Source organism: Rutilus rutilus, assembly GCF_951802725.1.
Source record: "Rutilus rutilus genome assembly, chromosome: 17".
NCBI lineage: Eukaryota > Metazoa > Chordata > Actinopteri > Cypriniformes > Leuciscidae > Rutilus > Rutilus rutilus.
This window is the reverse complement of record NC_140230.1, coordinates 10,175,939-10,200,315: the sequence shown is the minus strand read 5'-3', so window position 1 is coordinate 10,200,315 and position 24,377 is coordinate 10,175,939. Positions and strand designations below refer to the sequence as shown.

The 24,377-nt window shown below is 40.0% G+C and overlaps 1 protein-coding gene across 4 annotated transcripts in view; it reads left to right on the top strand.

The window, feature by feature from the left end:
* The window catches only part of ca14 (carbonic anhydrase XIV), a 69,870-nt gene extending 45,905 nt beyond the window's left edge, over positions 1 to 23,965 (top strand). Inside the window, exons 8-12 of one of the 4 annotated variants that reach the window (XM_084435550.1) lie at positions 4,758 to 4,884; positions 7,996 to 8,019; positions 8,200 to 8,284; positions 18,996 to 19,049; positions 21,498 to 23,965. In XM_084435550.1, coding sequence (XP_084291676.1) covers positions 4,758 to 4,884; positions 7,996 to 8,019; positions 8,200 to 8,284; positions 18,996 to 19,049; positions 21,498 to 21,600 — 393 coding nt within the window. In that variant the 3' untranslated portion in view covers positions 21,601 to 23,965. The remainder of the gene's footprint in view (positions 1 to 4,757; positions 4,885 to 7,995; positions 8,020 to 8,199; positions 8,285 to 18,995; positions 19,050 to 21,497) is intronic. The other 3 variants (XM_084435551.1, XM_084435553.1, XM_084435552.1) reach the window with 3 other exon arrangements.
* The last annotated feature ends 412 nt before the right edge of the window (positions 23,966 to 24,377 follow it).

Sequence of the window (24,377 nt, the reverse complement as noted above, 5' to 3'; positions counted from 1 at the left end):
TTTTTTTGCAAAATGTGGAGCATAATCCTATGCTTTAAGACGTCCAGATGGGACAATTATGGACAATCCAAATGAAATTTGAAAACTTGCAGTTGATTTTTACTCTAGACGTTTTAATGCTGGACTATGTGATGACGAGAAGGTAGCTTAGGCTAACCTGAAGTACTTCCTCCACCAGTTAAGGGGCTATTATGTCCTAGTGCGGGTGGACAACACTGCAGTAGTCGCCTACATAAAATTGCCAAGGCGGACTGCGTTTGCGCCGTTTAAACAAACTAGCGCAGCAGATTCTGCTTTAGGTTCCTGTCCCTCATGACGATACATTTCTGGAAGCACAAATGTTGCAGCAGGCTTACTGTCCAGATGGGAGGTGACACACAGGGATTGGAAGCTCCAACTTGATGTAGTCATTCAGATCTGGGAAAGATTTCACGAAGCAGAGGTGGACCTCTTCGCTTCACAGGAAACACTAATGAACATGCAATGTCCCCTTTACTTCTCACTTTACTACTTGCATGGCCCAGAAAGCGCCTTTTTGCGTTTCCACCAATCACTCTGCTCTCAGGAGTCCTGGCCAAGGTCATCAACTAGGGTCTTGCCTCTTGCTGATAGCGCCTCGTTGGCAGAGAGTTTGGTTCTTGGAAATTATATCCCTCCTCGACGGTTCGCCATGGGCAATACCGAACAGGAGGGACCTTCTATCTCAGGCACAGTGGATGATATTCCATCCCCGGTCCGAACTTTGGAACCTTCATGTTTGGCCCCTGAGGGAGACCAGCTAAGAGACGCTGGACTTCCAGCGAAAAAAAGATTGTTCCGGTGCTAGAGTTTCTGCAGGAAAAGTTATCAACAGGCATATGTCCTGCTACTCTCAGAGAATTTGTGACCCCCATTTTGGCTTGCCATGCTCTTATGGACAGGGTTTCAATGGGTAAACGCCCTCTGATTGCCCACTTCATTCTTGGAGCTAGGCGACTGAGACCACCCGACAGAGTGAAAGTTCCCTCATGGGACTTAGCCGTGGTCCTTGAGGGGCTAGTCAACAACCCCTTTGAACCACTAGAATGAGCGCCAGTCAAGCTTCTGACTCTAAAAATGGTTTTCCTTATGGCTATCTCGTCGACAGGCTCTATCGGTTTTGCCATCCTGTTTAGACTTTGCCCCTGGACTGGTCAAGGCTACTTTGCACCCTCACCCCGACTATCTTCCCAAAGTTCCATTTTCGACCGTGCATCCGGTCATTCTCGAAGCCTTCTGTTCTCCGTTGTTTACTACGCCAGAGCATTTCAGATTTACGTCCACGGCACTAGCCAGTGGCATAAGTCAGAGTAGCTGTTAATTTGTCATGGGGGCTGTAACCTTTGATTCTTTGATTCTTTTATTTTGGATAGCCCCTTGAGATGTACCATCTCATTTTCAAGGGGGTCCTTTCAATCACTAATTGAAAATAACACCAAGAGCCACACATGCTCAAAACATAACAATATACAATAACACATGTAAAAAAAAAAAAAAAAAAACAGCACAAAAATAAAGACCAAACTCAACAGGACATCATTCACAGCATTTTCCCCCATAAGACCCACCACCTTCCCAAATTATACAATAAATTACATGGTTTACATTGACAAAACAATAAATAAAAAAAATAATAAAAAATAATAATAAAATAATAATAATAATAATAATAATAAGGCCTCATAAAAAGATTTACTACAATATGAACTGAGAAAAGGAATCCTCAATTAAAACATGTACATGGTGTCTTTAAATATGAAAATAGAGCTGATTTAAATAAATGTAAAGATGTAATAGATCATCTGGGGGTGGCCGCCACACAGCAGACTATGTCGCATTGAGTGAGGGATGTCATTGCCCCAGCCTATGAGGCGTGTGGTCAAGCTTCACCTCCGGGCGTTAGGGCTCATTCTACTAGGGGGGTTACATCCTCCAGGCCTTTAGCAAGAAGCGCCCCCTTGCAGCAAGTATGTGATGCAGCAGGCTGGTCCTCTCCACACACATTTATGACACACACACATCTTTTTTGAGTCGACATCCCAAACTCATGTATGAGGGTCCAGACACTTCCAGTGCGAAGGTGTTGGTATTCTCGTTCCCATAGCGCTTAAATCAGCGCAGCATTGAGAGTAGCATTTGAAAGGGAACGTCTCAGGTTACTTGACTGTAACCCTATTCCTTGAAAAAGCGGGAATGAGATGCTGCACTGCATTGCTGCACTGGGCACGGTCAGGAGGTTCTTCAGAAAAAGTGACCTAAAAGTGCACCTGTATCACATCTATTTATAGCCTCTGACGTGCGCATTCCGATGACGTCATCATCAGAGTTTATTTAAGCCAAACTCTTGATGTGTTTGCCACACGTGTTCACAACCGGTCAAACAAAGATGTTTTCCCATAGCGCTTAAATCAGTGCAGCATCTCATTTCCCGCTTCTCAGGGAACAGGGTTACAGTCAAGTAACCCGAGACGATTTGTATTGTCATTTTTGGAACATTTTGGGAAAAGATTTTTATGAAGTAACAAAAGAGTGTTTGTTTTGAAAATGATTCATTTCCAAGCAGCTGTATATGAGCAGGATTATCCCTGTTACCTAAAAAAGGGGATTCAGGATTTTTGAATACTTGGAGACATGTTTCTCTTTTAATTATGGATTACAAAATTTTAACCAAATATTTAGAGAACCGGATGAAATGCTATCTGAACAAAATTATTCATAGTGATCAGACTTATTGTGTACCTGTATTATGGATAGAGTTTTAAAGAGAATATTAACAAGGTTTTTTTTTTTTTTTTATAAATAGATCACACATTTTTTGATAGGGTGGACCATGGATATTTTTTCAAAGTTTTGAGTGCTTTTGGTGATAGGTTTATTTCTTGGATAAAATCAAAACAAATTATTGGATATTGTGATGTTTCTGTATTGTGATGGTGGGAGGAGGGTTGAGAGCCTCAATCCCTGTAAAAAAGAGGAATTAGGCAAGGGTGCCCACTCTCTGGTCAATTATACATCATTGCCATTGAACCATTATTAAGAAGAATGAGAAAACATCTTAAAGGGTTTTTAATACCGAATTATTCTAATTGAAATAGAATTGAGCTATTAGTATTTTTAAGTAGACATGTACTGTAGATGTCAATAATCTTATAAAAAGCATAGAGGTATATGAAAAGGTATCCACTGCTAAAGTAAATTGGAGTAAGAGTGAATGATATGCAGTATGTTACCAGGAGTTACCAGGAGGATTAAAGTGGGGCAGAGAAGGTTTTAAAGCCAGAAGAATTGGTGATTTCTATACAAAGGACACTAGTAGAGTGAAAGGGAAGGGAAGCGGGTGTTCGGATGCTATGAGATGTCACACATTAAACCAGTTCATCACAAAGTTATTAAACGACTCCTCTGTTTTGTGCTCATCTACATGGTGTCAGAAGTGGGATTTTCAGCATGTCATAAGCAGTCCCAATTACCCTAGGTCAAGTGGTCCAATGGAGCGTGTTTTCAGGTCTGCAAAGAATCTCCTAGAAAAATGTGAATGTGATGGTTCTGACATTCATGCAGCCTTGCTCAACCTACGAAACACACCCAGGGTTGGCATGCCTTCTCCAGCGCAACGTCTACTGTCCCGACGCACCAAGTCTCTGATCCCCATGGTACCATCCCAGCTCACACCGAGAGTTGAGACTAATGTTCAGGCTGCTTTATTCACACTCAGACAAAAAGGAAGGATAAGCCATGACAAATCTGCCAGACGCCTTTCGCCTCTGGAGCCTGGGCAGACGGTACGCATGGAAACAACCTGTGGGTTTGACAAACTGGCCACGGTTTCAGGAAATGCCCTCCAACCCAACAGTTATATTGACCAGTCTCATGGTAAGACCTATGTAAGGAACCGCCGTCAACTTCTATGAGTAACTGAATCACACTGTCCTACCACCACCACGTCCGTGCCCATGATCCTTCCAGAACCCCAAGCAAGCCCATGTGCTGCGATGCTACATCACACTCCGAAAAATGGATGTGACATGCCGTCACCACAAAACAGTGACAGTTTCAGGCAAGAGGATCCAGCTCCACTTGTTGTCACTCGATCAGGAATGGTGTCCAATTCAAGGTTCAAAGACTTTGTTAAACACTGACTGCTTACACAGCACGCCGTTGTTCATAAAAGATGGGAGCACGTGCTACAGGTTGTTAGTGTTTATTTCTATATTGCACTTGTTAAAGTAAAAAAAAAAAAAAAAGGGAAATATGTAGAATATGTGTATGTTGCACATATTCATATTTGTATGGTAGCCGGATGTTTGCAAATGGACAAGGTGGGGGGTCGGAGACCAGGAAGGGAAGCGGGTGTTCGGATGCTACGAGATGTCACACATTAAACCAGTTCATCACAAAGTTATCAATGACTTCTCTGTTTTGTGCACATCTACAGTAGGTGACAATGACTTTTAGAGAAAAGTGGTGTGTAAGAGAAGTTTTATGTTGTATTAAAGGACAACTTGTTTTTAATTTTTCAAAGAATGTCTTTTTAAAAATTATTTATACTAAAAGGCTAAAAGATAATGTGATGCGAATGAGGAATTTGTGAACAGTGATGTATTGAAGAGGAATTGTATTTAATAAAGATGTGTTAATCTTCTCTTCTCTTCTCTTCTCTTCTCTTCTCTTCTCTTCTCTTCTCTTCTCTTCTCTTCTCTTCTCTTCTCTTCTCTTCTCTTCTCTTCTCAACATATTAGCTAATGAAATTAGAGACACTGTTGTACTCCAGCAAAGCAGAAGAAGCAGAGCCCATGGTTCTCCAGGATAACTATCGTGCCACCCAGCCACTTAACAACAGAATTGTCCTGTCCTCTTTCATATCTGGTAGGAGAAAGAGAGAAAGCATGAAAGAGGGAGGGGGGGGGGGGGGGTGTAGGGTCGGGGGGGAGAGAGAATAGGGTCGGGGGTGGGGGATTATGGAGCTGTGCTCTTTGTTTACATGATGGCTGATTAGTTTTTCAAAAACGCCTGTGAACACAGAGTTTATTGTAATCATGTGAGCCTGTGTGTGTGTGTGTGTGTGTGTGTGTGTGTGTGTGTGTGTGTGTGTTTGAGTGGGATGAGCAGCACAAAGTAACAAAAGCAAGAAAATTTAATAGTACTTGAGGAAGTAATTTAGGATATTTTCAAATGTTTCCAACACAAACAACAGTATTACATGGTAAATGATCAACAGACAGCCCCCCACCCCCACATATTCTGTCATCATTTACATTCTTTCATTCAAAAAAAGACTTTCTTTCAACAATGCTAAAGAATGTTTGAAGACTGTATATGCAACTCTTATATCATAACAACAGTTCATAGCAATCATGTCTGTCAAGCTCCAAAAAAGACAACATAAAAAAAAAAAAAAAAAGGCTTCCGTGGTCCTCTGAAACTAGCTTTGCTGAGGGAAAACTATTTGTCATTAGTTGTTCCAATTTAGCAGACTTTAACAGTTTAGTACACCAAAAGTACATCATGTAAATGTATTTGTAGTATACTTAGCACAACATAAATGTATTTCAAATACATTTTAGTATATTTTTTTTTCACCTTATGCTGCTTTCACGCCATGTCGTAATTACCGTAAATAAAGCTCTGTATGCTTTTGAATCGCTCTTGCAGTACTTTGATATCATAAACAGATCGGTCTGCACAGTGCCGCTTCACACCTTCGAACACACCTTTAATCTGAAGTGGTTAGGTGGTACAGCGGCCACGTGGAACAAATTTGTAGCTCTCAGAAAATTACGGGTTTACACATTGTAATTAAAAGTTCTACACACACGTGAAGGCTTTTTAAAGTTCAGAACCATTATGGTAATTACGACATGGCATGAATGCTGCATTATCAAAGGTGGGAAGAGTATCCAAAAACTGTACTCAAGTAAAAGTACAAGTACTATACATTATTTACTATTTATTTATGGTGTATATTTATATATACATATATTTATACATTATTCAAATATATCTATATTGTCTATAAATGTTATTCAAAATAATAACTATAAATATTTACTCAAAGAAAAAGTAAAAGTAATAATCTTAAATACCCTGTGAACCGGAAGTAGCAACAAATTTTTCTTCAGTGCAGAATATTGAATAGAGGGTTTTACTTCAGCGCACCTCCTCTCCAGCTCTCGTTCATAGCAGACTAACAGTTGGAGGAGAGTGGTTAAGTGTTTTCAACCCAAGCCGTCAAACTGACGTCATCAGAGAAGGAACGACATTCCAGACCGGAAGTAACTTTTCAGATTTTGATGAAAGATTACCATGACAAACTATTTTCTCTGTGTATTAATGTGCACGGATAATTGTTCACCCTAAGTCCAGTAATGTGTGCTGACAAAGTAAATAGGGTCAATTTTGATTTCATGAGGACTTTAGTTACTTGAGTAAGAGTAAAAAAGTATCCAATGAAAAATCTACTCAAGTAGCAATTTACTAGTTACTTCGGATCATATATAGCCTATATAACAATACAATAACATTTTTAATATTTAGATAGATATTGAATTTAAATGATTATTATTATTATCATAATTAGATATCTCTGCAACAAACATAGAAGAGATTAGGCAGCTGTAGCCAATATCATTGCATGTCCTTTGCTTTGTATAATAATAACGAATACAACTACATTTGGATTATTAGACAATGTCGAAATAAAGTGAACCTGCAGAGTTTTGCATTCAAATGCATGTAAAGGGAACATGGTGCAAACAATAGGATGTATTTGGTAGTGTATTGAATTGTATTTGGCCAGTCTAGAGATTAACTCTGGGTTCGATTTTGGTTGGCCAGTTCATTGTCCAAAATACCTTTGTTCACAAAGTTTGGTAATTCATATTGCGCAGTAAACCAAAAGAAGAACACTGTTGTCCCGACTTATTTGTGTTATTTGAACAGTATCAAAACACAGCAGGAACCACTGACAGTGAAAACTCTTCACATGTGCTCGCACTGAAATCCACTACTGAATATCTGAACACAAACAATCCTCAAATGCACATTGACGGATCTTCTTCTGTGCAATATTTAAATTACTGCGAGTTGGCCGGTGCTCATTCATCAAATGTATAAATTAAGGTTTATGTAAAACAACAACTGGTAATGTTATACTTTGTAGTAGTGTTAGTGTGGCATAATATCTATTTGGTTGTAAAACGTATTACTCGAATGAATTGAAATTGAAGCTATCATTCACAGACAGCATATACAGATGTTCAACAAATAAAGATCTTTATCGCTGGCAAACAATAGGATGTATTTGCTGATTTGCTTTTAATTGACTAGGTCCACGACCTTCATCCAACACTCATGATGTTCTTAAATTTTCTTAAGCCTTCAGTTTTCCTCAGTTCAAGGTCTTGCGTTAATGTTATGTGTAGTGTGCTACCGCTCTCTGTGATTATTAAACATTGTATCTCTTCGTTCATTCTGCATCACGCATCTCTTTGTTAGAAATACTATACAGCAGTCTGTGACACTATTCTGCATATGTGTACTAGAGTGCCACATTCTGCTATAGCACAATGTCAAACTATTATGTGACAGTTGAATCTGACATGCTTTGGCAAAAGGGAAGATTATAAGTGAATTTATAACAAAAAAAATCAGCTTGTCTCACACACAAAACTATTGTATGAATTAAGAAGACTTGGAATTTACAGATTTAATCTTGAGTCTTTTCCTTTTTAAATCTGACATACTACGAACTGTCACTGAAAAGAGCAACTTAATGAATCTTCAAAAATTTGGCCTTTTGTGTTCCACCAAAATAACAGCACACCATTTTGGAATAACATAGGGATGAGTAAATGGTGACAGAATTGTCTTTTTTGGGTGAATCGGTTTGTCATTGAAAAGATATGAATATTGCTTAAAAAATAGCATCATGCTTGTACTGTGTCTAATTCTTCTTTGTTTCACTGTTTCTCTCCCCAGTCTCAGTTAAAATTTATACTGCAGGTGAGAAACATTTTATATTAAACCAATTATTATATTAATCATTTTACTGTCTAAACATTCAGTATTATTTGTTAAATTGTTTTTATCTTTTCAATCAGCACTTTTAGAAAACATCTATGCTAAGTATTGCTCAATTATTATAGTTCTCTTGAGAAATGTAACATTTTGTCTCTGTGTCAGGTGAAATCACAGCGATTGTGATCGGGTCTCTGTGTGGATGTATAGGTTTGGCTGTTATCATCTACTTCATTGTGAAAACTATTCGGTAAGAATTTTTAACAATTCACATGTCTCGTGAGCTGGTTAGAGACGTTATATATTGTTTTTGTACATTCTTAATTACACACAATATCCCCAGTGTTAAATGAACACTCCTCAGTGTACATATGTGTCCAACTACAGGGTGTTAAAATTAACACTGAAGCAGTGTTAAAGTTAATGAGACAATTAAGTGATTAATTAAGTGATGATTGAGCATTATTGAAGATACCTGATGTTAATAAGCGGAATCATTTAAGGAAAGAGAAACAACAATAACAGAAAAAAGAGAAACACAAGATCTACTGACTTCGAGCCATTACACATTATTGCACTTATTATTACCAGTTTGACTTTATTTCTGTCATACATCTACACACATTCTTATTTCAATTTAACAGAAATTTAGATGGTAATGTTTTATGGAATGTTTCGTTTCATGTCATCATTATGGTGATCGGTATTTGCTTTAGTTGGGCTCTTGACCCTTTACTTTTTAATATTAGTTTTTCTCTGGCTGCTCCAGCTCTGTGTTTATAAAGCACATTTGTTACTGCAAGATAAACTATGACCTGGGCTGCATTTCCTGAAAGCATCGTAAGCATAATTTGATCGTTCAGACCATTTGTTGCAACTGTTTGCTTATTAACATCAGGTGTCACCACTAATGGCCAATTATCACTTAATTAATCACTTAATTATCTCATAAACCTCAACACTGCTTCAGTGTTAATTTTAACACCCTGTAGTTGGACACATATGTACACTGAGGAGTGTTCATTTAACACTAGGGATTTTGCTGTTCTGCTTAAACCTTGCCAAGAATGTGTATTTCCTCAAATAAATTCCAGTTTTTTTTTTGTCTTATCTTAAATTCAGTTTACGTTCATAATTGGATGTAAGTCACTAAACAACAAGATTATTCTTATTCCAATCAGGAATAAATGAATAAAATACAAGAAATTACATCAGACGTTTAAAAGAAAGAAATAATATAATACAAACTACATGGATTATCAGTAAATGTTGATGTGTCAACGCTAATTGCATTGAATTAATGTTATAGAGTAATGTTGGTTCAGTATCACTTTTGCACCCACACTTAATGTTGAAACAATAGTGAGATTTCAACAAAAAATCCATGGTAATGTTACTGAATCAACATTACACTATGATGCTGATTCTACATCATTGCAGTTGAATCAACATTGAAATTAACAAAAAGAATCCTTGGTAACATTGTTGGATCAATGTTACATTGTCAGAAGTCAGAAGTCAGAAGTAACTTTATTGCCAAGTAGTGTTTTACACATACGAGGAATTTGTTTTGGTTAAAAGGTGCTACATATAGACAAAAATACAGTTGACATAAATAAATTATAAAAATATACAAATATGAAATGGACAATAAAAATACAATATAAAATGGACAAAAATATAAAGAAATAATCAACATCATTAAAAATTCATATGCAAAAAAACATTTGTATAATTTGCAAGGGGGGACGTGTCAATAAGGGACCCTGGGTTTGTTAATGAGGCAAACTGCTGATGGGAAAAAACTGTTTTTGTGGCGAGAGGTTTTGGTCCTGATGGACCGCAGCCTCCTGCCAGAGGGGAGAGACTGAAACAGTTTATATCCGGGGTGGGAGGGGTCAGCTGCAATCTTACCTACTCGCCTCAGAGTCCTAGAGGCGTATAATTCCTGAAGTGATGGAAGATTGCAGCCAATCACCTTCTCTGCCAAGCGAATGATACGCTGCAGCCTGCCCTTGTCCCTGACGGTAGCAGCATTGTACCAGATGGTAATGGAGGCGGTGATGATGGACTCAACAATGGCGATGTAAAAGTGCACCATCATTTTCTTAGGTAAGCTGAATTTCTTCAGCTGCCGCAAGAAGTACATCCTCTGCTGAGCTTTTTTGATGATGGTGGTGATATTCAACTCCCACTTAAGGTCCTGGGAGATGATTGTACCCAGGAAACGGAAGGAATCCACCACAGTGACTTGAGAGTCACACAGAGTGATGGGGGACGGTGGGGCTGTGTTCCTTCTAAAATCCACGACCATCTCCACTGTCTTCTGAGCATTAAGCTCCAGACTGTTTTGGCTGCACCAGGTCACCAGATGGTCGATCTCACACCTGTAGGCAGCCTCATCACCACCAGAGATGAGCCCAATGAGGGTGGTGTCGTCCGCAAACTTCAGGATCTTGACGGTCTGGTGACTGGAAGTGCAGCTGTTGGTATACAATGAGAAAAGGAGGGGAGAAAGAACGCAGCCTTGAGGGGACCCGGTACTGATGGTCCTGGAGTCAGAGGAATATTTTCCTAACTTCACATGCTGCTTCCTGTCCGTTAGGAAGTCAGTGATCCACCTGCAGGTGGAATCAGGCACGTTCAGTTGAGAGAGCTTGTCCTGCAGCAGGGCTGGGATGATGGTATTAAAAGCACTGCTGAAATCCACAAACAGGATCCTGACGTAGGTTCCAGGGGAATCCAAGTGCTGGAGGATGTAGTGAAGGGCCATGTTTACTACATCGTCTACAGACCTGTTGGCTCTGTAGGCGAATTGCAGGGGGTCCAGGAGTGGGTCTGTAATGGATTTTATGTGGGACAGCATAAGACGTTCAAAAGACTTCATAACCACAGAGGTCAGAGCTACGGGTCTGTAGTCTTTTAGTCCTGTGGTCCTTGTTTTTTTGGGGACAAGGATGATGGTGGAGGCTTTGAAGCAAGCTGGCACATGGCATGTCTCCAGTGAGATGTTAAAAATATCTGTGAACACGGGAGACAGCTGATCAGCACAATGCTTTAAGGTGGATGGAGACACATAATCCGGTCCAGCTGCTTTGCGGGATTTCTGCCTCCTAAATAGCCGGTTGACTTCCCCCTCTGAGATGGAGAAAGGAGGAGAGGAGGTAGAGCTGACCAGCTCTGATGAAGGGGAGGAGAAAGTGGTGGACTGAGGCAAAAGCTGTGCGGAGGAGTCATTGGGGATGGTGTCCGTTTGACTTTCAAAGCGACAATAGAAATGGTTCAGCTCATTTGCCAGGCGAGAGTCGTTCATGGAGTGGGGGGCTTTGGGTTTGTAGTTTGTAATCTGTCTGAACCCCCTCCATACAGAATTGGCGTCGTTTGCTGAGAACTGGTTCTTTAGTTTCTCTGTGTACATCCGTTTAGCTTCTCGCACCTCCTTGCTAAACCTGTACTTTAACACCCTGCACCCGGCCCAGTCACCACTCCTAAATGCCTCCTCCTCCTTGTGGTGTTCATTCTAAATAATATTTGATCAAACATTGAAAAAACAGCTGAAATGTACTGTCAACAGAAAACAATGTTGCCATCTGATGTACCCAAAGAAACAACATTCATTGGTCAATCAACAAATTCCTGGCCGTTTCAAAGTTTGAGGAAAAAACCTTTAACATATTTTAAAATTACACCTTTTTAACACAATCAGTGACAAAAAGATACAAAGATCATTCTTAAAAAGTAGAAATACGACAAAAAGGACAAAAGCACCAAAAATCTATTGTTTTAGGAGTCTGATGTCATTATAACTACAAGTGGTCTAACAGTTCAAGTTTAAAAAAATCTGGCTTACATCAGACTTCTGCCTTTTTCCTTTCGGTTCTCTGAAATCTGAAAAAGAAAGCAGGATGTCACTTAGAGCAAGTCATACATACAATCACGTTCAGAAATATGAATATGTTACACACATATCTTTTACATAACACAAAACACAAGTTTATATAACTATTTAAATTGCTCAACACAAAGATATTTTAACTATGATTTTAGTATCATCAAAAAAGGGATAGTTCACCCAAAAATAAGCATTTTGTCATCACTCACCCTCAAGTTGTTTCAAACCTGTATGAGTTTCTTTCTTCTGCTGAACACAAAAGTAGATATTTTAAAGAATGTAGTGTAGTTTTAAAGATGAAGTTTTTTATGTGATTGTGTTTCAGTGAGAACAGGCTAAACTGAATGGAGATCAATTACGTTCCTCACATTTAATGGTGATTCAGGAATATTAACGATTGCCTTGTAAAGCAGTAATCAGGGAGCAGGAGATAAGGCACAGGATAGCATCAGGTCAGGTGATTATGCTCTTGACTACAACTCAATGGGTGCTTCTCATTTATTACTTGTGCATTCTCGTTTCCTCACGTGAGAGGATCTGTGAATGGCAGTGAAGCGTGACTGACGCCGGTAGGTCACAAGATAATGACAACATGGCGAATGTAGTATGTTCAGATAACATTCATACTATATAGAACATACTTTTTAGTGGTTAAGTAATTACTTATTATAATCAATGTCACCATTATCAGGAGGGCGCTTCTCATTTCTTTAATTGTCATCAATTGTCTTCAATTTCCTCATCTGCCTTCACTCCTACTAAAAAAAAGGTGTTGCTACCATTGAGTAATAGAGGCAAGACATGGGCTGTCACTTGCACTTCAAGAAATCTGCTAAATATTGTTGGAACTTTAATCAGGAAATTCCTGATAAATGTTACCAAAGCAAGATGCACTTTTTAAGTGTGTAGGAAAATGTATGGTTTATTCACTGTTTGATTTTCCAGCCAGTCATCAGTTGTCATGGACAACTGGTGACCTAAATTGAAGTCTCTATTCATTTTAGTTTTGGTTGCCTAAATAATAAAAAAGATGAAAAGCTTATTATGCGATGTAAAAATTTGTAGACAGACATCTTTGACCGTTGCGCCTCCTTATTTCCACTGTCCTACATCTTGTGTTTTTGAAATACGAGTTGTCTGAACGAATTCATTCATCTTACTGCAGTATAGTTTTTCCATTTTGTTGTATTGTGTTTTACAACGCATTTGTAGTAAGACACTCTCATTTGAATTGTTCAGCTCTTGAGTTAAAGGGACAGTGTACTCAAAATTTCAATTTACTTACCCATATGTTGTTCCCAACATGTATGCATTTCTTTAATGGAAAATAAATGAATATATTTTTAAAAATATATATATTCTGATGGATTTTTTTTTTTGTCAATACAATGAAAGACACTGGGGTTCAGTGTTGTTTTTGGACCCCTTTCATTGTATGGAAAGAATAGCTTTTCTTCTTTAGTGTTCTGCAGAAGAAGAAATTCCTACAGGTTTGAACTTCAGCGTCAGTAAATTATGATATAATTTAATTTGTGTGTGTGTGCACAATCCCTTTAATAACTCTTACATACCCTAACGCAGAATCTCAGTTAGGTTGCTGTTACGTAGTGGCAGAGACGAAGTGGAGAGATGAGAATTAGAGGATGGATACCCGACCCGAGCCCGACGGGACCCGTCGGTACCCGACGGGCCGGGCCGGGTTCGGACAGATATTTAGAAATGATGTTCGGGTTCGGGTCGGGCTCGGTCACATCAGCGCGATATTGAACATTTTAAATTTAAAACAGCTTATTATGTAGGTAGCCAATGTGATGCTTTCATTTGATGCAAACGTTCGTTTTTGTGATTAAAATGCATGTGAAATTTTACCATAACATCTGTCATCCTGTGTGCGCAAATTTCAAATTTGTTTATGTAGCCGTGACAACCAAACACGTGCATGCGCGCCAGTGCGCTTGTTTCTCCGTGCGCGCTGATGCACTCATCCTGTTGACATTTCCGAATGCCTTCCTACAGTTGCTTAATAAAAGCGGGCTTTCCACACAAACGTACATGTGTCATTAGTATGAGAAAAAAATGGGATTTTAACTGTCGGTCTCGGGTCGGGCTCGGACATAAATATCTTTATGCCTGTCGGGCTCGGGTCGGGTTCGGTTACTGCTCTGTCGGACGCGGGCCGGGCTCGGACAGAAAAATTCGGCCCGATCCGCACTCTAATGAGAATCCAGTTGTAGCAGTATTTATTGAAAACAAAAATGAAGATAATCCAAACAATGGGTCAAAAACAGGAACATAATCCAAAGCGCAGGAGCATAATAGCTTCACACAACTTGTAAAGACAACAACCGACAAACCAAGACTAATGGAGCCTTCACGTGCTATGGAAAAGATGATATTTTCCACTTGTGAACTGGTATTTAACCAGTGTGTTGTGTTCAAGTGCTTTTGTTGTCGTAATGTAGTACCCGCAAGGTCTGTGTCAGTAGAGTATCTTTTTTATCTTAAAAAAAAACAAAAAAAAAAAAAGTGGTGCTTTCGGATGATTAAACCATAATTAATAATAAAAAAATAAATAAAACATGACATAAAATGATTAAATATGAACCAAGGAAATTGCGGGGAATTTGAAAATTGAGTGTTAACGCATTATAATTGTTAATGACACAACATTGTATAGGCTGCAAAAACTATCCGCTAACAGTATTCACGACTCTTGCGTTGCTCTCCGCCATTTTGAAAAGGTCAAAGGTTATCTCATCTCGGCAACTCGTGCATCAAAATATTCTACGAGCTGCCCAGTAGAAAATACCACATGAGGGGGTGTTCATGTGCATTTTCCATGTCGGCTTTTGGTATTTACCATAATTACCATAGCACGTGAAGGCTCCATAAAGCACAGGGGAATATACACAGGATAGCAAGAGGTTAACAAGGCACACCTGACACTGATTAATCACTATAGGAACAAACAAGACATTGGCTGTATCTCATTATGCGTTCTTCAGCAATCTTGCGTCCTTGTGTTCTCGTACTACGTCATCATCAACCGTCGAAGTTCAATTCCAATACTCAAGACCACAGGTACAGAGGACGCATGAAAGTGCCCGGATGTGTTCTTGATATCGAGGATGCATCGAAGGCAGATTGAGAGAATCGAATCGTTAAAAGGTCCATGGAGGGGAACAGTAACAGGGGGTGATGGCTTTAGCCGGCGGCCAGGGCAAAGCAGACAGTCTTTAGGGCGGCCAGGGCGAAGCAGACGACCCATTGGGCGGCCAGGGCGAAGCAGACGGCCAGGGTGGAAATGTCAGTCCATCGGGCAGCCAGTGCGGAGACCTCCCCTCAGGCGGCCAGGGCGGAGCAGACTGTGCAGACGGCCAGGGCGGAAACGCCAGTCCATCGGGCGGCCAGGGCGGAGACGACCCATCGGGCGGCCAGGGCGGAGCAGGCTGTGCAGACGGCCAGGGCGGAAATGCCAGTTCATCGGGCGGCCAGGGCGGAGACTTCCCTCGGGCGGCCAGGGCGGAGACTCAGGAACAGACACCGGCTCAACAGACACTGGCTCAGGAACAGACACCGGCTCAGGAACAGGAAAAGACACCGGCTCGGCTGCGGCCATCTTGTCCGGAGACACTGGCTCGGCAGACGTGACGTGAACAGTCTCTGGATCGGCAGACGTGACGTGACGTGAACAGTCTCTGGATCGGCAGACGTGACGTGACGTGAACAGTCTCTGGATCGGCAGACATGAACACTCTCTGGATCAGCAGTCTCAGCGGAGCGAGATTCTGGCCTGGCGGTCTGGGGAATAGATAGCGCTGAGACTCATGAAAATCTCAGGCTATTGGCTGCTCGGACAGATCTCAGTGGCAGATCAGTGGCACCAGTCCACTCCACCCTCGGATGGTTCCAATGGAAGTGATTGTGCTGGCTGATGGTGCAATCTGCGGTGGGCCATGCTTCGCAGCTGACGGAGACACTGGCTCGGCGGTGGCCATCTTGTCCGGGGACACAGGCGCAGGGTCCGTCCTCTCGTCAAGAGACGCCGATGTGGACTCAGCCTTCCTGTTAGAAGAAACCAACGGGTCTGACGTAATCCACTGGCTACGCTTCTGCAAATAATTTGTGAACCCCCAAAAGTCCAAAGTCTCCAGCCCCATCATCTCACATCGAGGTAAAGGGTTGTCAAGGCAGTTATTAAAAAAGTCTTTTAGTGCCGCATCATTGTACCCCAAACCTCTCTCTCGTCCAAGAGTCCAAAAAATTTAGATAGTCCACCCACCGACTGGCCCTGCTGGCTTAAAGCCATTAAATTACTAAATCGTCCCCTCCTCTCCTTCTCAGTGGTTGGGGGACGGATACGAAAACCCGTACTGCTGGATCTATACATTGTGCTGGTATCCTTCTGTCACGACACGCACATGAAACGGCAATAGTCCAAGTGCAGTTTTATTTAGGGTAATCCGTATCATAATCCAGTAACAAGCAAAGGTCGAAATCCATATAGCAGTCCAAAACACAGAAAATTAACAGGCATGAAACACAGAGAAGCGGGTGACACAATACAAGGATACCAGAACGAATGATACAACAGGCAGGGTATAAATACACAAATACTGACAAGGTAAGTGAGGACAGCTGAGTGCAATGATAGTGATAAGTGCCGACAAAGGATTGTGGGAATTGCAGTTCATGAAGATGTGGTGACGGTATGGGGAGAGACCTCTAGAGGACAACCAGGGAACACCAACCAGACACTGTGACAGACAGTTGCCATTGTTAGAATCACCTGTGCCATTATTTATAAAATTTACCTGTACTTTTAATACTTAAGTACTTTTAATATCAGTTACTTTGATAATATAGAAGTATATATAATAAATATAAGTATTTTTCTTATGAGCAACTTTAACTTTTACTCATGTCAATTTCCATAAAGTTATCTGTGCTTTTACTCGAGTATGACGATTGGATACTTTATACAACACTGGAAAACAGCCCACTGATTGGGAAACACCCACGATTATTACGCAGAAATATAGGCTACGTTTAAGTTAAAAACAATTATGCCCTTCCCTCGCTAACTTCCCTCCATCTCATTCACTCTGATAGAAGTCCTTTCCTATGTTGCACGAGTGCCCACTACTAGCGGAATACTTGCAATGAGTTTAAATGGAACACCCTACGCCCTTATTTAAGTGTGAGCATTGTGGTCTATGGATCTGCCTGAAGTGTACATATGAGTAGACTCGCTCCCTCGGTCAAAATCGGTCGACTTTCATCAAAATTTCAATGCTGATCCAACAAACTTTAAACATTTAAATGTCATTCTCAAACAAAATGATGGTTTAAATGAAAATGTCTCAGGTTTAACCCGGTTCCCTGAGAGGGGAATGAGATGTTGTGTCATGGCTTGACGCTATGGGAAGGCTTTGCGTGAGCCGGTGTCTGAAGCCACGTGTTTACACACGCTAATCTGTGTCTGGCTTAACGTGATAACATAGCGACGTAGTAGCATAGCATGGTAGCGTGATGTGGTGTTTCATTCCCCTCTCAGGTAACCGGGTTACATACGTAACCTGAGAAAATCCCTTTCAAGTGGAACTCAACATCGCGTCATAGCTTGACACTATGGGAACTTTAATACCAATGTCGCCATGCCAAGGGGCAGTGCCTATATCTGTATAGACAGTTGTTGAGTACCGGCTGAGACCGAATCAACCCTGAAGGACTTGAGACCCTGTGGTTGAATCCATGTCCAGACAATAAAACCTGTCTTGCCTGTCTATCCTGAATCACTATGGTAAGCCTGTAATAAGCGTTTATACTCGGACTACTTTACACCGGTAAGGTCGGCACCGCTGCGGAAAAGCCCAGTACCTGGACTGAAGCACACTGGGTACCACTTCGGTTGATGTTTCAAGCGAGCCATACCAATACTAAAATGTGATGTGTATACACTGCAGATCACTGATTGCTCAGTGAGAATCGTCACCACCAGCATCATTGGATTTGGCACAACTATAACGATCAGTCTGTAATCCCACCCACTTTGAAGCAGTACTAAACTGCAGTGGAAAAGCTAATCGAGCCAAAGTAAAGCGTGCCGAGCCATACCATGGAGTAGAAAGCGCCATTAGAGCCTGACATGTTGGAAACTACCTCCTGACTTATGATAGACAAATCACATTCAACAGGAAACACGTGCTCAAACAATGCAGCTACTGAAGTCAAGTCAAGTCAAATGAACCAGCACAATGTGATTGTGTTTCAGGCTGCATCACAAGTCAGAAATCATATTGTGAATCGGTAGCATTCAAATATTTCATCCAGTTCCTTTTGCTTTAAGATTGTATTTTATTTGAAGACAAAGCTGACGACACGCTGGTCTGGGGTTGGCTTGCTGCGGTAGTCTGTGTTACCGCTTATTGTAAAAAGCGCTATATAAATAAAGGTGACTTGACTTGACCGGTGATACACGGTGGTCAGCTGCACACCGATTACATCACTTGCAAGTAGTAATTTTTATAGTAATAAAAATAATTTAGTTAAGTTAGAGAACAGATACAACAATTAAAAACTGAACGCGTCTCCTAAATTCAGCATGAGCCAAACAACAACTGCAGCACAGATCAGCAGCAGGAGTCAGATTTCATTTATCAAGGTTATCATTTACCAGTCAGATTTATTTCAAAGCATATGTAAAAGCGCCTATTTAAGCAAGGTTTGTCATTGTACTGTTTTGTTGTTGTGTTTTTCATTGAGAATAATAATGAAGTATACTGTTCATTAACTGTTAGTAATACTATTTGTAATTACATTATTAATTAAAAATGAATACATCAATTATCAAATAGTAACATTTACTGAAAATAGTGTGGTAAAAAAGATCCCACAGCTGATTTGGATTTCATTCATTAAAAACTGATTTAACTTAATTATTAAAACGTAGTTTGTCTTGTATTTCTGTTTTCGTCTTTAGCGATAACATTCTTTGATCATGTTTGTCTCTGATTACTTTGATGGATTGTGATTGGTGATATGATTGTTTCTCCTTATAACATGACAGCTTAACTTCAAGCTGGGATGTCCTGCCAAGTATCCGACCTGCTCCTGAGCCCAGGTCAACTTTTTCAATAACCTTTGATTCATGACCTCTAACCCCTAACCCTTAACCTCAGTAACCTCTAAAATCAACTCTACACGGATAAATTACTTAAATCACTTTAAAAAGTCAGGAAATATATTTTTGCTCATGAAAAAAAAGAACAGTTGACCAAAACCATACATTTTTTAATAAATTATTTATTACATTGGGCACATAAAATATGGTAAACAAGAAGCTCACCAGTACTTGACATGTGAGAACAAACCTCGTTGATTCTTGTGGAAGCTCAAACTTGCTTGTGTGACATGTGAGAACAAACCTTATGGGTTCTCACACATCAAGCAAGCATGTTTGAGCTTCCATTTACCACAATTTATGAGCTCAATGTACTTAATATGCACATGTGTATGGTAAGGGATGCGTGCAGTGTAGGAAAATTGAATCATCAGCATATTACACTGTACTCTCAGCTCACACATGAGGCTTGGTTGTTGTTGTTGTTTTTTTTCACTAATCAGTTGTTCCACACTAGGGTAACTAGACTAGAGCAACTCCAGGATTAAATTGAGGCTTAAATTAAACCTACCAGGAGGCATGTTTAACTTAAGATTAATGTTGTGTTTCAAATAATACACATGTATTATTTGTACTATGTCCGTGAAGAACAACACGTGTGTGTGTGTGTGTGTGTGTGTGTGTGTGTGTGTGTGTGTGTGTGTGTATATGTGTATATATACATACACACACACACATACGTTGATGTTCACTGACATAGTATATGTATATGTATACACTCACCTAAAGGATTATTAGGAACACCTGTTCAATTTCTCATTAATGCAATTATCTAATCAACCAATCACATGGCAGTTGCTTCAATGCATTTAGGGGTGTGGTCCTGGTCAAGACAATCTCCTGAACTCCAAACTGAATGTCAGAATGGGAAAGAAAGGTGATTTAAGCAATTTTGAGCGTGGCATGGTTGTGGGTGCCAGACGGGCCGGTCTGAGTATTTCACAATGTGCTCAGTTACTGGGATTTTCACGCACAACCATTTCTAGGGTTTACAAAGAATGGTGTGAAAAGGGAAAAACATCCAGTATGCGGCAGTCCTGTGGGCGAAAATGCCTTGTTGATGCTAGAGGTCAGAGGAGAATGGGCCGACTGATTTAAGCTGATAGAAGAGCAACTTTGACTGAAATAACCACTCGTTACAACCGAGGTATGCAGCAAAGCATTTGTGAAGCCACAACACGCACAACCTTGAGGCGGATGGGCTACAACAGCAGAAGACCCCACCGGGTACCACTCATCTCCACTACAAATAGGAAAAAGAGGCTACAATTTGCACAAGCTCACCAAAATTGGACAGTTGAAGACTGGAAAAATGTTGCCTGGTCTGATGAGTCTCGATTTCTGTTGAGACATTCAGATGGTAGAGTCAGAATTTGGCGTAAACAGAATGAGAACATGGATCCATCATGCCTTGTTACCACTGTGCAGGCGGTGGTGGTGGTGTAATGGTGTGGGGGATGTTTTCTTGGCACACTTTAGGCCCCTTAGTGCCAATTGGGCATCGTTTAAATGCCACAGCCTACCTGAGCATTGTTTCTGACCATGTCCATCCCTTTATGACCACCATGTACCCATCCTCTGATGGCTACTTCCAGCAGGATAATGCACCATGTCACAAAGCTCGAATCAATTCAAATTGGTTTCTTGAACATGACAATGAGTTCACTGTACTAAAATGGCCCCCACAGTCACCAGATCTCAACCCAATAGAGCATCTTTGGGATATGGTGTAACAGGAGCTTCGTGCCCTGGATGTGCATCCCACAAATCTCCATCAACTGCAAGATACTATCCTATCAATATGGGCAAACATTTCTAAAGAATGCTTTCAGCACCTTGTTGAATCAATGCCACGTAGAATTAAGGCAGTTCTGAAGGTGAAAGGGGGTCAAACACAGTATTCCTACAGTATTATTAGGTGTTCCTAAAAATCCTTTAGGTGAGTGTATATATGAAGAGTTCAGATGCAAAAGCCTCTAAGTGCCATCTGAAATTTTCTTCTAGAATGATCATTTTTATCAAGCTCGTATATTTAAGTTCAGAAATTTCACTTAAATGGCAATGAAAATTACCTATTAATTGTCATTTAAGTGAAATTACTGAACTTAAATATACGAGCTTGATAAAAATGATCATTCTAGGAGAAAATTTCAGATGGCACTTAGAGGCTTTTGCATCTGAACTCTTCATATATATGTATGTATATATATATGCCTCTCTCTCTCTCTCTCTCTCTCTCTCTCTCTCTGTGTTTGTGGGGGCCTATGTATGTAACAAAGGCAAGCTATTTAGTTGTATACTGTTATTATAGGCAATAACAATATACTCTCAGTTTATTCAGTTCAATCAAATCATTCAAATAATTTTTTGTTTGTTTGTTTGTTTCAGCAGAACACAAGATGTGGCAAAAGAACTCAAACAGGATATGGCTTTACAGATTACTTCTAACCCAGGAAAACCAGAGGAAGATGCCCCTCAGCCTAAAACTTGATTCACAGTCCATGTGTATCTTGGCCTTTTTGTCTTGTGAAAGTGCGATGAGAAAATATGGTTTCACTTTATTTTGATAGTCCCTTTAACACATTCTGTTGACAATAAGTATAGCAGCTACTTGTCTACTAACTCTCATTAGAGTGTTAATAGACTGGTAGGGTTAAGGCCCCGATATACTCAAGACAAAGTTCTTTTTCGTTCTTCGTTTTGGGTTAAAACAAAGTTCAAAATATGTGAGCAGCGATATACTGTTAGTGAACATCTGATGCCACCAACACTACTGAAAGCAACGGTTAGATGAATATGTAAATACGTACTGCAGGCTTACCTCTCTCAATAACAAAATAAACACACAATAAAACTGAGAAAACAGTATTTTTTTAAATAAAGCATAAGAAAAGCATCTGATCATTACAACGTGGTTATTGTTTGCACGAGTTCTGCAATTCAGTCCCGTCGCATTTATTTATAGTAGGCAATAGCACTTTATACAAGATACAGATTGCTTGAAATCAAGCAGCTTTACCATATTAAACATGAAAAACAGTGTCAGTGTGTCTTTTCATCAGAAGTACAACTTCATTTTCTACTATAAAGCAGCTTTCCAGCGTGTTCATGTTTTCACTCGCAAGTCACATCTCACCTCGACAGACTGGAACAGGACAAATTAACAGGAAAAGATTAACACGTGAAAGAAGGTGGAGCCTCCGTGCACACCTACTTTTTATTGCCATGGACCAATGGTAGTACAAAGGTGTTTACCAGCTGAATCAAACTTTTCTGGAAAGTTTGCTTTGTCAACCTGTTTCAAACTTTTTTTGTTCGAAATGACGTTACATCAGTTCATTCTTCGATTTTGCTTGAAGTATATCAAGTATAACCTCAAGTATATCAAGAATAGCCTTTAGGGTTAGAATAAGTTGACATGCAAAGTTACTTATAGTCAGTTGAATGTCTGTTGGGGGACCATCACAATAAAGAGTTAGCAGGTATTAAGTAGAGAGTCTACAATACTCTAATGAGAGTTAGTTGACATATAGCTGCAAAGTTCTTTATAGACAACAGAATGTTTCAAAAGGGGACCATCAAAATAAAAAGTGTTACAGAAAATGTATACTTTTAACTGTTTCTCTAACTATCTTTTTCTCATTTCATAGTAAATTTAACCCCTTTTTTATTTTCACCTTTTTCCTCAATGTTATATTAGTTGAGGGCTTCTATATGGGCTCTCACTGTGTGGTTTTGTGGAGATACTTGTTTTGCATTCTCTTCACCACAGCTATATCGATTAACTTTTATTAAAATTACCTCTTATGACTGTGAATTTCACCTGTACATACTATAAATAAATTAGTAGATTACTGAAATGATATCATGATTTCCCCCTGTGGTGAAATGTTGTGATATTGTAGGCAGATATAAAGTGACTGTGGTGTGTGTAGGATGACATGTAAACACTGAACCATTTAATTAGTACTGATCAGGTGGGTTAGGGCAGCTCACTGTCCCCGAGCAAGTCACTATAAGCTGGGAAAATGCAGCAGCAGTGGTAACTCTGGCAGGTACTTGGCTCTGAGATGCTAATACAAGTGAAGCAGGTTAAAATGGCAGAGGTGACTATAATCATCTTCTCTATAATCTATAATCTATAGCTGTGTCCACCAGCATTTTCACAGTCAAAAATAGTCGATCTCTGAATGTGAATGAACTGACTCTGAATTTTAGTATTGCTTCTTATGAGCATCCTTTTTCAAATACAAGGTCAATATTGATTTTCACTAACGACAAAACAACTAATTATCGGTGAATTTATATGGAACTAAGCTTTAGGAGCTTTCCATCTTTACTCTCCTCCCTGTTACGACTATTTTTGACTGTCAAAATGCCGGCGGACACAGCTACAGTGAGTTGTTCAAAATCTTTCTTTTTAGTAAACTCTGTGTACACAAACAATGTTTTCAATGCTCAAGGTCATGTGTAGAGCCCCTGGTGATACTTCAAACAAAGTTTCATGCTGTGTCGAGCCTTCTTAGTGTTTTAAAAATAGCGATTTTTGATGCTATCTTAGAAGTGCCCCAAGCACTCCCATTCAAAAGGCAATTTGACCGAAAACGAAAATACGGTCAAACTTAAAAGTGGCGTTTCCATTCTAATTATGCTTTTAAACGAAAGTTCGCCTAAGATAGATTAACAAAAAGACCCTAGGTTGCATTTTGGCAAGAGTTACCCTTTAAGGCCTGAGTTTTCCTTTGTTCCCTGTCTGGTATTGTCAACTTCTTAGTTAATGTGGTAATGTTTTTTTCTCCTGAGAACTCTTGAGTTTTCCATTGTGGATTTATTAATTAAAGACTCTTGTTTTCATCTCCTTTGTCGTGCACATCATTACAGCCACACCTGACAACCACATAGCTGTTGGATTTAGGAGTGAGCTAAAGTACAACGGTCAGTTTGTGAAAACCCCAAGCTGTCTGCATCCTTACCTGACCTGGTTGTAAGCATACAATAGGCTGCCCTTCAGCTCAGTAATAAAGGTTCTTTTAAGCCTGGAAGTAGTTGGGCATGGGATGGCAGGCTTAAATTGAATAAGATTACGAAGATGGAGTAAAGAAATCGGAACACTGAAATCTGAAATGGGAACACAATGCGTTGAGCCGGTGCCATTGTACATAACTCTGCTGAGAAACGACCACCTTTGTCAGCTCTACACAGGGTTGACATTGGATGCATTCCATTCAGTTGCCGAGCACCTTACCAATTCATACACCAACAGCTTGC